This window comes from Magnolia sinica, chromosome 5, assembly GCF_029962835.1.
Source record: "Magnolia sinica isolate HGM2019 chromosome 5, MsV1, whole genome shotgun sequence".
NCBI classification, from domain to species: Eukaryota; Viridiplantae; Streptophyta; class Magnoliopsida; order Magnoliales; family Magnoliaceae; genus Magnolia; species Magnolia sinica.
In genome coordinates, this window is record NC_080577.1 from 8,499,933 (window position 1) to 8,514,124 (window position 14,192).

Here is a 14,192-nt window from a genome sequence, read left to right on the forward strand (position 1 = left end):
CGGAGCTATTGCCGAGCTTTGGTCGAGCTATGATCGAGCTATGACCAACCTATAGTCGAGCTATGACCGACCTGTATGTAAGGTTGGCAACTGACCATTTAAGTGGATTAATTATAGTTGCATCCTCTTTTAGTGTCCTTACAGTCACATCGACCTCCTTGTTGGCCTGTTTTTGGACGTAAATGCTCCTTAGGGCCCGGAACTTAAAGGGTCCATGTTGATAAGTAGAGTTGGTGCATTCCATAAGTCGACCTAGTGACTTAAGTATTTTTTCACCCAACAGTAATATTGATATTTATATATGCTTTTAAAATAAATAAATAAAAAAACCCTTCATTTTTAAAGATAATTACCCGTGCTTACCCAATTGAAGAAGGTGGTGTGCAAAAGAGTTGATGGGCCACCTTTATATATGCTATCCACATCGTTAATATTTAAACTAATCCACCACACCTTTGTTTTCACGATTCTACTCGAATTGAAGAAGGCAGCGTGTGGAATAGTTGATGGGTTCACATTTATGTATGCGTGTGACTGATATTGCTTATCTGTTTAGCCACCCGTGTCCAAAAATGAGATATATCTGAATCACAAGTGGGACCTAAGAAGGTTTCAAAGTTGAACAATCTTTGGACCATAAGAAGTATCTGCCTGTCCTGGTCTGGTTGTTCTTCATTTTTGGTATCATACCCTAAAATGATCTCCAAAAATGGATGGATGGCATAGATTTTTCACAAACACCATGGTAGGCCCCACCTAGCTTCCGATCAAGGGAACGGAGTTGGCGCGACCCTGGACTCATCAAACACATTGGAACATGACAGTGGGGCCCACCTTGATGCATGTAGTGCATATTCATGCCGTCTATGCTTTTGATAAGGCCACCGAGACCTGGATGAACAGTAAAACAAATATTGGTTTGATCCAAAAATTTTGTGGCATAAGAAGTTTTTAATGGTCAATTGCCATTACTTCCAATGTTTTGGACCACCTGAGATTTATATGTTTCGATTTTGGGTTTGTGTCCTAAAATAATCTAAAAAAATGTATGAATAGTGTAGATAGAGGCTATTGTGATATTGTTTGTGTGAAAGCCACTCCTTCCATCCATTTTAGCAGCTCATGTTAAAACTTGGGATTAAATTAAAAAAGGTGCAACTGAAGCTCCAGTGAGCCACACAACTGCAAACAAATGGATAGAGGCCTTTTAACGTTGAGGCTTTTATAGGATCTACCATAATGTTTATATGCAATCTAAACTATTCATAAAGCAGCTCAACCGCTTCTAAGGTCACGTCCACTTGGATGAGCTGAAAGAACAAAAATATTAACCTGATTTAAAGCTTTTTCGGCCCACAAATGTTTCCAGGGTGAGTGTACCATCTTCACCATTTTCGCATAGGCCCAATTAAGCTGTAGACTCACCTCAAAATTTTGGTCAGGCCATAAACTGAGCTAGCAAAATATACAGACTGAGTGAATTTCTCACAAACACCATGGTGGGTCCTACCTAGCTTCAAAACACTTAACACTAAGTTTTAAATGAATGACATTTTAGCCTAAAGTATGAGTTCTAAAACCGCAAGTAATCGTTTTAAATGAATGACATTTTAGCTTTTTTAGAAAGTATGCGTTCTATAACCGCACGTAATCCTCATGGCATACCTTCTCAGGGGTTACATCTAAAATGGTAAGTGGATTATTTTAAATATTTTAAAGGTGGGTGTATATCTGAAAAAAGCATAAAAGGCAGGTGGTTATCTGAAATTGTCTATTTTATTTTTTTATTTTAAAATATTTTTAACCAACCAGTAATTTTCCAACAATCCCATAATCAGAAACCAAATTAACTTAAATCCTGATTCAGGACACATATTTAAACTTGGACCCTTCAGTCGCACAGCTTGATTTAAATTACTTGCGTGCTATGCATGTAATTTTTAACCGCGTGTGTATCACCCATCACCCTCTGCCAGAATATCAAAGCATTTCTTTTGTGACTTTACCTTTCAAGTAACTTGATGATGCTCGGGCCAGATGACATGACATGCACAATATTCGCGAGCAAGGGTCAGGACAAATGGACCCCACACGTGAGCGATCCAGCCTGTTGATCTGATGGGCTCCAATGTGGATAGGTCATTGCACCATTATGTCCACCTGATACCCTTTTTTTTTTGTTTGTTTGTTTTTAGTCCTTCGCTTGAATATGAGTATATATTTCCTTTTTAACAATCTCCTTCCAAGCTAACATTTGAAGGATTATTATTTCCTTTTACTTGGGATCCGTCAACTGTGGACCCAAAAGTTTACTGTGAGGGACGCGGATTGGGTACCGGTGGGACCTAGCCAGAGATGGACGATCCTGTCAAGGATATGTGGAGCCCACCCTAATGTGCATTGGATGGTCCCGGAGTCTTCCCTTCCTTACACCCCTTCGGAGAATCTACAGTGGGATTAGACTTCCGTCTGTAATGTTGGATTCAGGACCAGCCCCATTACTATAGGCTAAAGAGGTGCGGAATTTGAAACCTATCAAAACTCTTCTCACTGGATATCCGGACTGTACTAATTGGTAATCCATCACAGTTGTAGCACTCCATCTCTGGTATGGATTTCAAAATGTATCACAACTTAGTGAGGCCTACTAGTGCACCCGATCACACTCTCCAACCTTTAGGTAAATCTATATGGTTGATCAACAAGGCCCACTTGATAGGATTCTTATAGACTGCACCATAGGGAGCATTGGCGATTAAACTCCTACTATTGAAAACTTGTAGGGCCCACCATGATGTTAGTTTGCCATAAAACGTGTTCACAAGGTCACATAGACCTGGACGAAGAAAAAACATAAATATCAGCTTGATCAAAAACTTCCGTGGCCCCCAAGAAGTTTTTACGTTAGGCTTTCAATCCCCACTACTTCCTATGGTGTGGTCCACTTGAGACCTCCATCTACTTTCTTTTTGGCTTTGTGCCCTAAAATGATATATCAAAATGGATGGACGGGATGGATAAAACATATGCATCACGGTGGACTTCACAGGGCCCCTGACAGTATAACCTCTCTCTAGCTAGTTCCTTGTCGGGCAGTACCCTGTCCGCGCCCCACTGTCACTCAAACCAACACGTTGACAGTATCTTGGTCCCACCAAATATTAAGCTCGAGAATATTGTGCATATCTCGCGTGGAGGGCTCACATAATGCTCTTTTTTTTTTTTTTTTTACTTTTTTTTAAAAAAAATTTTATTTGCTACTATGGCAACGTGTAGTGCTTGATACACAGCACTCAGATATGGTAAACCTAGTATCTATTAACTCAAATTAAACTGCCTAAATTTTGGATCCCACAATAAAGAAGTTAAAATCCCAGGTTTAAAAATCCTAATCTCTGATTGGTGGATGCTTTCCCGACTGCCCAATAAATGTCCACCAACCCGGCAGTTAAATTTATGCCACTTATATAATTTCTTAACGCTTGTGTATTATCTATCACAATCTGCCCGTGTATGAAAGCCTTTTCTCTATTATTTATTTGTTCTCTTGAAAAGAACTCTATATATTTATTGTAAAGAGGGGTAAAATTTATAGACCTCCTAGAAAACAACTTAAATTTCATCCTGTGCATGTGACACCCAACCCTTTTAATAGAGTTACACCAACCTTGAGGACCACCTTGTACAGAAATCATTTCCATCCGCCATCAGATGGGCGATACCATTGCGAACAGTTTCTGGCCACTGATTTAAAAAAAAAAAAAAAAAAAAATGTTTTCCACCCGATAAGTGGATGTGGCTGATTTTTGCATACGGTGATTGCCTTGATGCGGACAAACTATTGGATGGTTTGGATGTTGCACACATGTGAAAGGTTGGAAGTTATATACCGGGCGGACAGTTGGGGTTCAACTGGTAGACATGAGAACTCATCCATAGGAAAATAATACGCAATCTCTCAAAATTTACGAAAGTTCTATATCAAGTGATTGTGGACCATCATCTATAGATATTTCCATACTGTGAAACAAAAGGAATCATAGGAACATATAGCGTCCAACCAAATGTTTACTCTGCCAGCGAACAGGATTCTTTCCATGTGAGGCCAAATCCCAGCTCTATGATTTGTGATCAAACATATAGCTGGTTGCTGGGTGTGGCTAGGGGTGGCAATGGGCCTTGATTTGCTGGGCCTGTCCTGACATTTAAGGCCCAAGGTCAGAGCCTGCCCAACCTGGCATGGGCTGAAATTTTTTATTGGGCATGGAACCAAGTCCGCCGGAATTTGATGTAATCCATATTTCCCATTTGAATATTCCTAATTTATCCATTGATCAAGTGTAGAGGTGTACATGAGTCGATCTTTGCACATCTCGGCTTGACTCGGCCAGCAAGATACCTTAGCTCGAACTTAGCTCGGCTCGATCCTCGAGCCTGACTGGCTAGCTTGACTCGGTTCAGTCAACAACTGGGGTCAGTTCGAGCCGAGTTTGAGTCAAGATCGAGCCGAGTTCACGTGTTCAACATTTTTACAAACACATGGACTGCACCTTCAAAAGCTCACTGTTTGCAAAACAATAGCTGTGGTTTTACAGGTATTTCATCAAGCACCCTGTAAGCAACATAAAAATCAAGAAAAAATAAGGTATTTGTTTCATATACATACCTTCCTTGCCACCGGCCACACTTCGTTGAGTCATTTCATCAACACTTGGCGAGCAACATCAATATCAAAGTAACCAAGTCACCGAACTGGTTCGATCCGAGTCGAGCAAGCTCGAACTCAGTTCGAAATTTTTTTGAGCTAAAAAAATCAGCTCAACTTGGCTTGAACTCAGTTTCAAACCAAGTCGAATCGAGCTTTTTTGAGTCGAGTCAAGCGAGCTAACTGAGATAACTCAGTTCGTGTACAGCCATAATCAAGTGGGCCTCCATGCATAATGAAATAGAGACTCAAGTGGAATAAAATCAAGGGTCTACATTCACCATAAATGGGTTGCTTAATCAAAGATTAGAATGACATATTTGTAAGTTATACAAGTTGTACACATGAAGTTGGGTCCAGGCTAGGCCAAAATAATTGGAGCCCAACCCTGACTCGAATATTGATTGGACATTGCACACCAGGCCCAACCCTGGACTATGGGTCAAGCTAATGGGTCCAAAGCCTAGGTTTGCTGGGGCCACCGGGGCGCCTGGCCCATTGCTACCGGAAGTTGTGGCTAGGGCTTGGAACAAGGTAGGCGCCTGGCCCATTGCTACCGGAAGTTGTGGCTAGGGCTTGGAACAAGCTAGGTGCCTGGTTTTAAGCTGGACACAGACATATTAGCAAGGCCTATGGGTTGGGCTCATGTTAGCCGGACTTGATCTGGCATAACCTGGCTCAGCCTGCCCAACTTCATGTGTACCAGTGTTTCATTCTACTTAGGTGTTGTTCTAAGCATTGGTTAGGCAATACATTCATCTGGCATATAGATCTTGATTTTCGTATTTGTAAATTTCAATTTACTTGTGCATGTGCGGTCCACTGATTAAGGGATGGATTAGTAGCATTCAATCGAATTCGGACCGCGTTGATAGATTTTCGGCCTGGTTGGGTCAAGTGGAGCAGACCAGCTGGTGCAAATTTATACTTTGTTTGTTTGTATGATTCTAATCTTCACAGGCTGCCGCGAATATCTGAGGGGATCTCTTTTTATTGTCGGATCGATTGGCGGCAACGATTACTACCACCCGTTCATTAATGGATTAAGCTTAGAAGAGATGTGGACCTTCGTTCCTCAAGTTGTTGGTAACATTAGTTCTGCAGTCCATGTGAGTAGTAAAAAGAAGAGGAATTTCTTCTTTTTCTTTATGATTACATTCCTTCAATCCATGTAACTTTGATTTGTTGGATTTGAATTGCAGACGCTGATCGAACATGGGGCCATGACACTTGTAGTCCCAAGCGCTATGCCATTGGGCTGCTTTGCTTTAATTCTCTCAAATGTAGCGAGCTTGAATAAGGAAGATTATGACAATGAAACTGGTTGCCTAAAGAGATGGAATGAGTTACTCCAGTATCACAATGATCAACTGCAAATAGAGCTGGACCGGATGCGGGACCTCCACCCTCATGCCACAATCATCTACGCTGATTATTACAATGCTGTGTTACGTGTCTACCGCTCTCCTCACGAGTATGGTGAGCTCTTCGACTCCTTTGGTACCAGTCAATGAGGCCAAAGAACCAACCCACTCATCACTTTACACTTAAGGGGTGCAAATGGGTCATGCCGAGTCAGGCTGAGGTGGACCTGTACTCGACCCATTTAATAATAAGGTCAGAATTTGGTCCTGGATCCAATCCATTAAAATTTAGCTGGGCATGGGTCGGGTCTAAATCAAAGAAAAAACATACTTATTTAGGAACTGGATTCCCTAGAGGCAGGGAATGAGTATATGTTTTATATCCGCGCCGTACGTCTGCCCATTTTTCCAGCTCATTTTAGAGCTTGGGCCTAAAATGAAGTAGATCCAAAGCACATGTCGACCACACCAAAGGAAATAATGGAAATAATGACACTCATGGTTGAAACCTTCCTAGAGTCCATCATGATGTTTATTTGCCATCCAACCTGTTGATAAGGTCACACAGACGTGGATGGAGGGAAAATACAAATACCAGCTTGATCCACAACTTGGTTTGCCCCAAGAAGTTTTTAATAGGTGGGTGTTTAATCACCATTGTTTCCTGTGGTGTGGTCCAATTTAGCTTTGGATCTGACTTCATTTTTGGCATCATGCCTCAAAATGAGTTAGCAAAATGGATGGACAGCGAAGATAAAATACATACATCATGGTGGGCCCAACAGCACCTACCAAGGTCACCAGGCAATCCACTTCCATTTATTTAATGGTTCAGGTCTAGGTCCAGGAGAACTGACCCATTTATCACATAGGCCGGGTATAAAAATAACAAGCAGGCTTTCACACAGTTTCAACATAATTTTCACCAAGGCCCAAGACGGGTATTAATTGAGAAAAATGCTCCAGTGCTCTCTAAGTTATAATGCTTCTAGTTTCATTCATTCACTTGGACAATCTTATCTATCGACCTGAACTATCTGTTGGACTACCTTGAAAAATCACACTAATAAGATTATTCAATCCATCCTCGATTTGGACTTATTTTATCTAGCCATGAGATTGTGTAAGTGTCCCAACACAACTTGGAGAACTATCAGTAATAGTACTATGAGATCATTGGAGCATTGTAGCCCTTCTCTGTGCTTATACTGCCTACTTTCCATGGGTTTGGACTGGGTCCAAGCCCAGGTCAGGTTCATTTTTGAAAAATCACAAACAAACCCATTTAAAATCGCAGTCTGAGTTAGTTTGATGTCAAGAGGTCCTGGGCCCAACTTGAAATGTGGTCAAATTTTGGACCAAACTTGCTTAACGGGTTTGAATTTGGACCCTGGCCTACTTACTGATGGGTTGGGTCCAGTAACTATTGTTTGGATGTCTTCAATCTATATATTAAACAAGGGTCTTGAGTGATCGACCATGCTCATTGATCGATCAAGTGAACCCTAAATTGTACAGATTGACTTCTAGATAGTTTTGGACATGATTGATTGATTGATTAATAGGTCGGGTCGATTAATCGAGAAAATTCGAAAAATACTTGTAAACACTTTAAACACTTTTGAGCATGTTTGAGCGATTGAACATGTGGTTGTCGATCGATCAATTAATGCTTAGATTAACGATGCGCGTTGTTTTGCATAATTACGCTAATTATTTCCTATTTCGGGTGTATCATTATAAATATGAGTGTAATACGAGATTATGGTATAATTAAGGAGGCTTAAAAGTTTCTAAGTGGGTTTTAAAGGGAGACAAAGGTTTTTTGAAGGGTTTCGCACTGGTAAGTGATTTTATCTCTTGTAATTTGTTAGTCATAGAGGATTTCGTTGTCACTTTGTGTCGTGATATTTTTCCCGTAAGAGTTTTTCACGTAAAATTAGTGTGTTCCTAAGTATGCTTTGTTGCGTTTATCTTTTGTTTATTTGATTGAAATTCGGAATTTGCTTCTGCGATCCTCCAACAAGTATTATCAGATATATATGTTAGGGATTTGAGTTTGGATCCAAAACATGTCGATGAAATGATCGAATGTTAAGTATGAAATCGAAAAGCTCACCAGTAAATACAATTTTGAATTATGAAATGTGAAGATGAGAGGCATTCTAGATCAGCAAGGATTGCAACAGACACTCCTTGGTATAACGAGGCGTCATGAAACTATAATCGAATGAGAGTGAGAAAAACTGGATAAGAGAGTGAAATCCTCGATTCAATTATGCGTATACAATGACGTCTTTTATAATATCATTAATCAAATACCACTGTAGGGCTTTAGAAGAAATTAGAAGGCTTGTACATGATGAAATTTCTATCGAATCATTTGTATCTAAAGAAGCAATTCTATAACCTAAAGATGGCAAAGGGGTCTGATGTTAATGAATATATCAGTTTGTTTAATTAGTTACTCTATAAATTGATGAGTGTAGAAGTGAAGATTGATGAGGAAGATCAAGCCCTAATTCTTTTGAATTCCCTTTCAAATACTTACAAGAATCTCGTAAATACTATGTGTCATGATAGAGAAATCATCGACATCAAAACTATTATCTCAGCCCTTCATTTGAAGTAGTCGAGAAAGAAGGATAGTTACAGTAATTCCTCTATAGATGCGTTGATAGCTAGGGGAAGAAATTCTAAGCGGAAGAAGGAAAACCCGCTTAGAATGAAGTTCTAAGGGCAAAGGGAAGATGAAGTACTGAAATTGTGGGAGAATGAGGTAATGAAGAATGATTGTCGGAATCCTAAAGTTCAAAAGGGAGAAAAATTAGAAGAAACACAGAAGGAGGCCAACGCGACAGAATTTAATGAGGTAAGTGGTTGTGATGTTCTGACTATATCCAAATTCGGGTAGCTTAGCAACGAGTGAATTTTGAATTTGAGGGCTTCATAGCATATGACCTTTCAAGGAGATTGGTTCACCAACTATAACGAGTGTAATGGTGGACATGTGTTTATGGGCAATGATATTGCTTATAAGATTGTTGGAATTAAAATGGTGCACATCAAGATGTTTGATGGAATGGAGTGTATCCTGGCGAAAGTGAGATACGTTATTGAACTAAGGAATAATTTGATTTTTCTGGGGGCTCTCGATGCACTTGAGTGTAAGTTCACCGGCTATAATCGTATCCTGAAAGTTTCAAAGGGAGTACTCATTGTGATAAAGGCACATCGGAGCAGTAACCTTTACAAGTTGATTGAGAATACTAAATCGGGTGGAGTAGTAATGTTTGTAGCGGAGTCCACATTGGCATGTTTGTGGCATGCGTGTCTAGGCTACATGAGCGAGCGCGATATGAAAATACTTCATTATCATTGCTTGATTCTGGTATTTAAAAATGTTAATCTTAATATACGTTAGTATTACATATATGATAGACAATCACTATTGTATTTTAAATCTGGAAAACATGTAAATCAGGGTGTTATTGATTATGTGCATTTTGATGTATGGGAGTCATCACTCGTAGTTTCTATGGGAGGTTCGTTGTTTTTTGTCACATTCATCAACGATATCTTTAGAAAAGTGTGAGTTTATTTCATGACATATAAATATGATATTTTTACCACCTTCAAGGTATGGAAGGCGATGATGGAAAATCATATAGGAAAAAAATTGAAAGTGTTGAGGAATTCAATCAGTTTTGTAAAGATGATAAGATTGTACGACATAATACTGTTAGGTAAACACCAAAGCAAAATGGTATGACAGAATTAATGAATCAGACTCTCTTAGAGAGAGCCCAAAGTATGTTAAGCAATGCTAGGCTAGGTGAGGAGCTATAGACTAAGACCATTAATATGGCTTGCTACTTAATGAATCGGTCCTCGTCTGCACTGATAAATTATAAAATTCTAGAAAAAGTATGGAGTAGTCATGATGTATACTAGTAAGAGTTGCGAGTATTTATTTGTGACACTTACTCTCATGTACCATCAATTGAGAGAGATATGCTAGACCAAAGGGCGAAGAATTGTACTTTTGTCGGATATGATGATGGTGTGAAGGGATACAAACTATATGACCATATTACAAGGAAGATCACGATTAGCCATGATGTCAGGTTTGATGAGGATTCTTTGCTCCGCAAGGATGACCACAAGCAAATAGAAAAATAAGTGCTTATTGATGTCAAAGTAAAAAAAAAAAAAGGTGAGACACAACTACAAGCGAGTCCCATGAAGAGATAAGAGCAAATAGAGTATTTATTTGTGAGGAGAAATCCACTGAGAGATCGCAGATTACCAATGAGATATAAAGATAACTTGAATATTATATTTGCTCTTATTATAGATGAGGGGGATCCATTTTCCTTCCAAGAAGCACTGGATGACATATATGTTGAGAAGTAGATGACGATGATGCAAGATGGGATGGACTTTTTATACAAGAATAAGACATGAGAGGTGATGAAACTTCCTGTTTGGTGTAAAACGATCAGTTGTAAGTGAATTTACATGAAAAAACAAGATAGATATAAAGAGAGATTGATCGTGAATGGGTATGCTAAAACAAGGCGGCGACTTCAGTGAGATCTTCGCGCTTGTTATCAAGCATGCCATATATTTGATTCGTGTTGACGCTGTTTGCCTAATACAATTTGGAACTTGAATAAATGGATGTAAAGACTGCTTTCCTACATGGGGAATCAGAGAAGCAGATCTACACGAAACAATCAGAAGGGTTCGAAGAACATGGGTTAGAGAATAAGGTTTACATGTTAAGGAGGTCATTGTATGACATAAAATAGCCGCCCAGGTAGTGGTATAAGAATTTTGATACTTTCACGATGAGTCAGTAGTTTATGAGAAGTGAATATGATTATTGTATCTATTTCATGACACTAAGTGGTAGAAAATTCATTGTACTGGTATTATATGTTGATGACATGCTTATTGTCAACCACAGCATGTTTGAGATCAATATATCAAAGGCTCAGTTATCAGGGACATCAAAAATAAAAAAACTCAAGAGCCACAAAGATGATTCTTGGTATTGATATATACATTGATAAAGAGAGGAGCATGTTACAGTTATCTCAGGCAGAATACTTTAAGAAGGTGTTGATAAAGTTTGGGATGGACAAGGCTAAATTAGTTATGACATCTCATGTTGCTCACTTTTGGTTTTTTTTCAAGGCAATGTCCTATTACAGAAGAAGAAAGACAATTTTTATCTCGTGTACCTTATTCAATCACAATTGGCAATTTAATGTATGCCATGTTCTCTACGAGACCGGATGTTTCACATGCAGTTGATATTATAAGTATATACATGTTAAACCCCGACAAGCAACATTGGAGGCAGTGAAATGGCTACTTCATTATCTATGAGGTATAGTAAACTATGTCTTGACATTTGAGACATCAGAGGAAAAACTTGTAGGCTATGTGGACTCCGATTATGTAGGAAATGTGGACAACAGAATGTCGTCTTCCAGTTACTCATTTGTTTTAGTGGGTGGAGCGATTAGTTAGAAGTCAAAGTTTTAGTTTGTGGTTACTCTTTTCACAATCGAAGTTGAGTATCTTACAGTAATAATGACTTTTAAGGAAGGTGTTTGATTATGTTGAATGATGAATGAGTTGGGGCTTTAGCAGGAGAACGTACCGGTTAATTGTGACAGTTAAAGCACGATCAACTTGACAAAAAATTTGGTTTACCATTCTCGAAATAAACATATTAATGTTTGTCATTATTTTATCTAATAGGTGCTTGAGGAAGGTGGTGTTACTCTCAAGAAGATCCACACGAGCATGAATCTAATATATATGCTTACGAAGGTGGTACCCCTAGATAAGTTCAGATTATGTTCGACTTCTCTAGGTTTGACAAATGTTTGATGAAGATGGAGTGTGCATGAAAATCGACGGTGATGAGGAAGCTATGATGGAGGTAGTTGATGCAAGAATCTGGACTGCCCTCTTCAAACCTCCGAGTACCTGCCCAAGAGAAGAACAAAGAAGACCCTGACTAGAGCAGGGGACCCTCTGCTGCTAAAGTCAGGCTACGAATGTGGGTCTGGTCGTATTAAAGGGTTTAGGGCAAGAGATTTTACTTACCTTTTCAGTGTGGGTAGATCTTTTATTTATAGTGTATGTAGGATATGGTAGTCCGCAATCTCAGGCATGACCTAAGCCATTAGACGAGATGTGCGCGAGTGGTGGATGTGGGCATTTAACCTAGAATTATGCGGTGGACAGTTACAAGGAGGTGATGGATGCTGACGGTTACCTTGGAGTCATGCAGACCTGAGGTAAGTTGGCATTGCTCTGATTGAAGCGTCATAGGTCGGCACGGAGTGTCATAGGTCAGCATGGTCTAGACCTCTTATTTCTTCTGAAGTGAACCTATATATGAGTAATCCGAGGAGGCTATCAGGACTCATGAAAAAGTTAAAGGCTATAGAAATTGGACATCACAGAGATTCGAACTGAATCTTCATTTATTTGTGTCGAAGCCAAACTAAACGCGTCAATTAACCGGGGATGGGCCGAGCTGCATTAAGCCACGCTAAACCCATCGATTAATAGGTCAGGGATTGCTGTGAGGAATTCGGAAGTTTTGCATTGGTCATCTGGGCTATTGGTGTTTCCGAGTTGAGGGTTGGACCTATCATCTCGTCGATCCCATCTATTCTCGATGAGCTCTTCCTCAACTTCACCGAGCCGATCAATCCCTTAGGCTTATTCTGATTGGGGACTTCAAGACAATCCTAGTGAGGTACATAGGTGGAAGCTCGGGAACATGCACTGTCGAGGACTACGCTTGGGGATGCAAAGTCTGGCTTCTCTGAATGAGGTGGCACAAGAATGTATGCTTGTCAGCCCGAGTCGACCTTGAGGGTGGTCGGGCTATATTTTCCCATAACAGAGGCAATTAGAGATGGAGCTTGGAGCTGTGGTTCATGATGATTAAAGCCATGGTGGTGATTGTTGTTTGGATGTCTTCAATATGTACATAAAACAGGGGTCTCAAGCGATCGACCAGGCTGATCAGTTGATCGAGTGAGCCACAAATTATATAGATTGGCCCCTGGATAGTTTTGCACATGATCGATCGACAATTCGGGTCAATTGATTGAAGAAATTTGATAAAAACTTGTAAACTCTCCGAACGCTTTTGAGCATGTTCAAGCGATCGAACACGCTTTAGATCCACGTTGTGCCCAATTTTGCATAATTGCATGAATTGTTTTTTATTCCGAGTGTAAAACTATAAATATAGGTATATATAATGCGGGATTAGGCTATGATTAATGGAACTTAAACGTTTCTATAGGGATGCTATGATTTTCTGAAGGGTTTCACTTCAATAAGTGATCTTATCTGTTGTAATTCGTTATTCATAATAAATTTTGCTATCACTTTGTATTATGTTTTTTCCAACTAGGATTTTCCACGTGAAATTAGTGTGTTCTTGTACATGCTTTGTTGTGTTTATCTTTTACTTATTTGATTTGAATTCGGAGTTTGCTTTCCCAGTCCCCCAATAATAACCTATCAACTCAACCCAATCCATTTGCACCCCTACCAGATGGGTTAATGTAAATAAAATACCACAACACGCAATTTTACCCACCGGATCAAAAGGTAAATAAAAGTCTAGGATTGCCCAATTAGTGGGCTTTTTGCACAGTGGGCCATTGATGGTAAGGTCGACCGGATAGATTGTCCGTAGCGACAATCAAGCAAAGATCGAAAATAAATCAGAGAACCTTTTGTTGAGCAGACTCATGTGTTCGTGTCATTGCATTGCAGGATTTAGCAAGGGAGCACTCTCTGCATGCTGTGGAATGGGCGGTCCTTACAATTGCGACCCCTCTTTCCTATGTGGTACCCATGAAGCACAGGTGATCTGCAATGACCCATCGTTGCATTGGAACTGGGATGGGGGCCACCCGACGGAAGCTGGGCATAGATTGATCGCTGATTCTCTAATCAATGGACCATTTGCCTTTCCACCCATTACTAGTCCATGTGATCTGTCACTAGCATCACATCTTAAACATCCTCAATGCCCTGCCAAGACCCAGAGTTTCTGAGCATTCATTGAAGTG

The 14,192-nt window shown here is 39.8% G+C and overlaps 1 protein-coding gene across 1 annotated transcript in view; it reads left to right on the plus strand.

The window, feature by feature from the left end:
- LOC131245346 (GDSL esterase/lipase At1g28570-like) overlaps positions 1–14,192 on the plus strand; it is a 30,486-nt gene extending 16,294 nt beyond the window's left edge. The window contains exon 5 of the mRNA XM_058244739.1: positions 13,894–14,192. Coding sequence (XP_058100722.1) covers positions 13,894–14,177 — 284 coding nt within the window. The 3' untranslated portion in view covers positions 14,178–14,192. The remainder of the gene's footprint in view (positions 1–13,893) is intronic.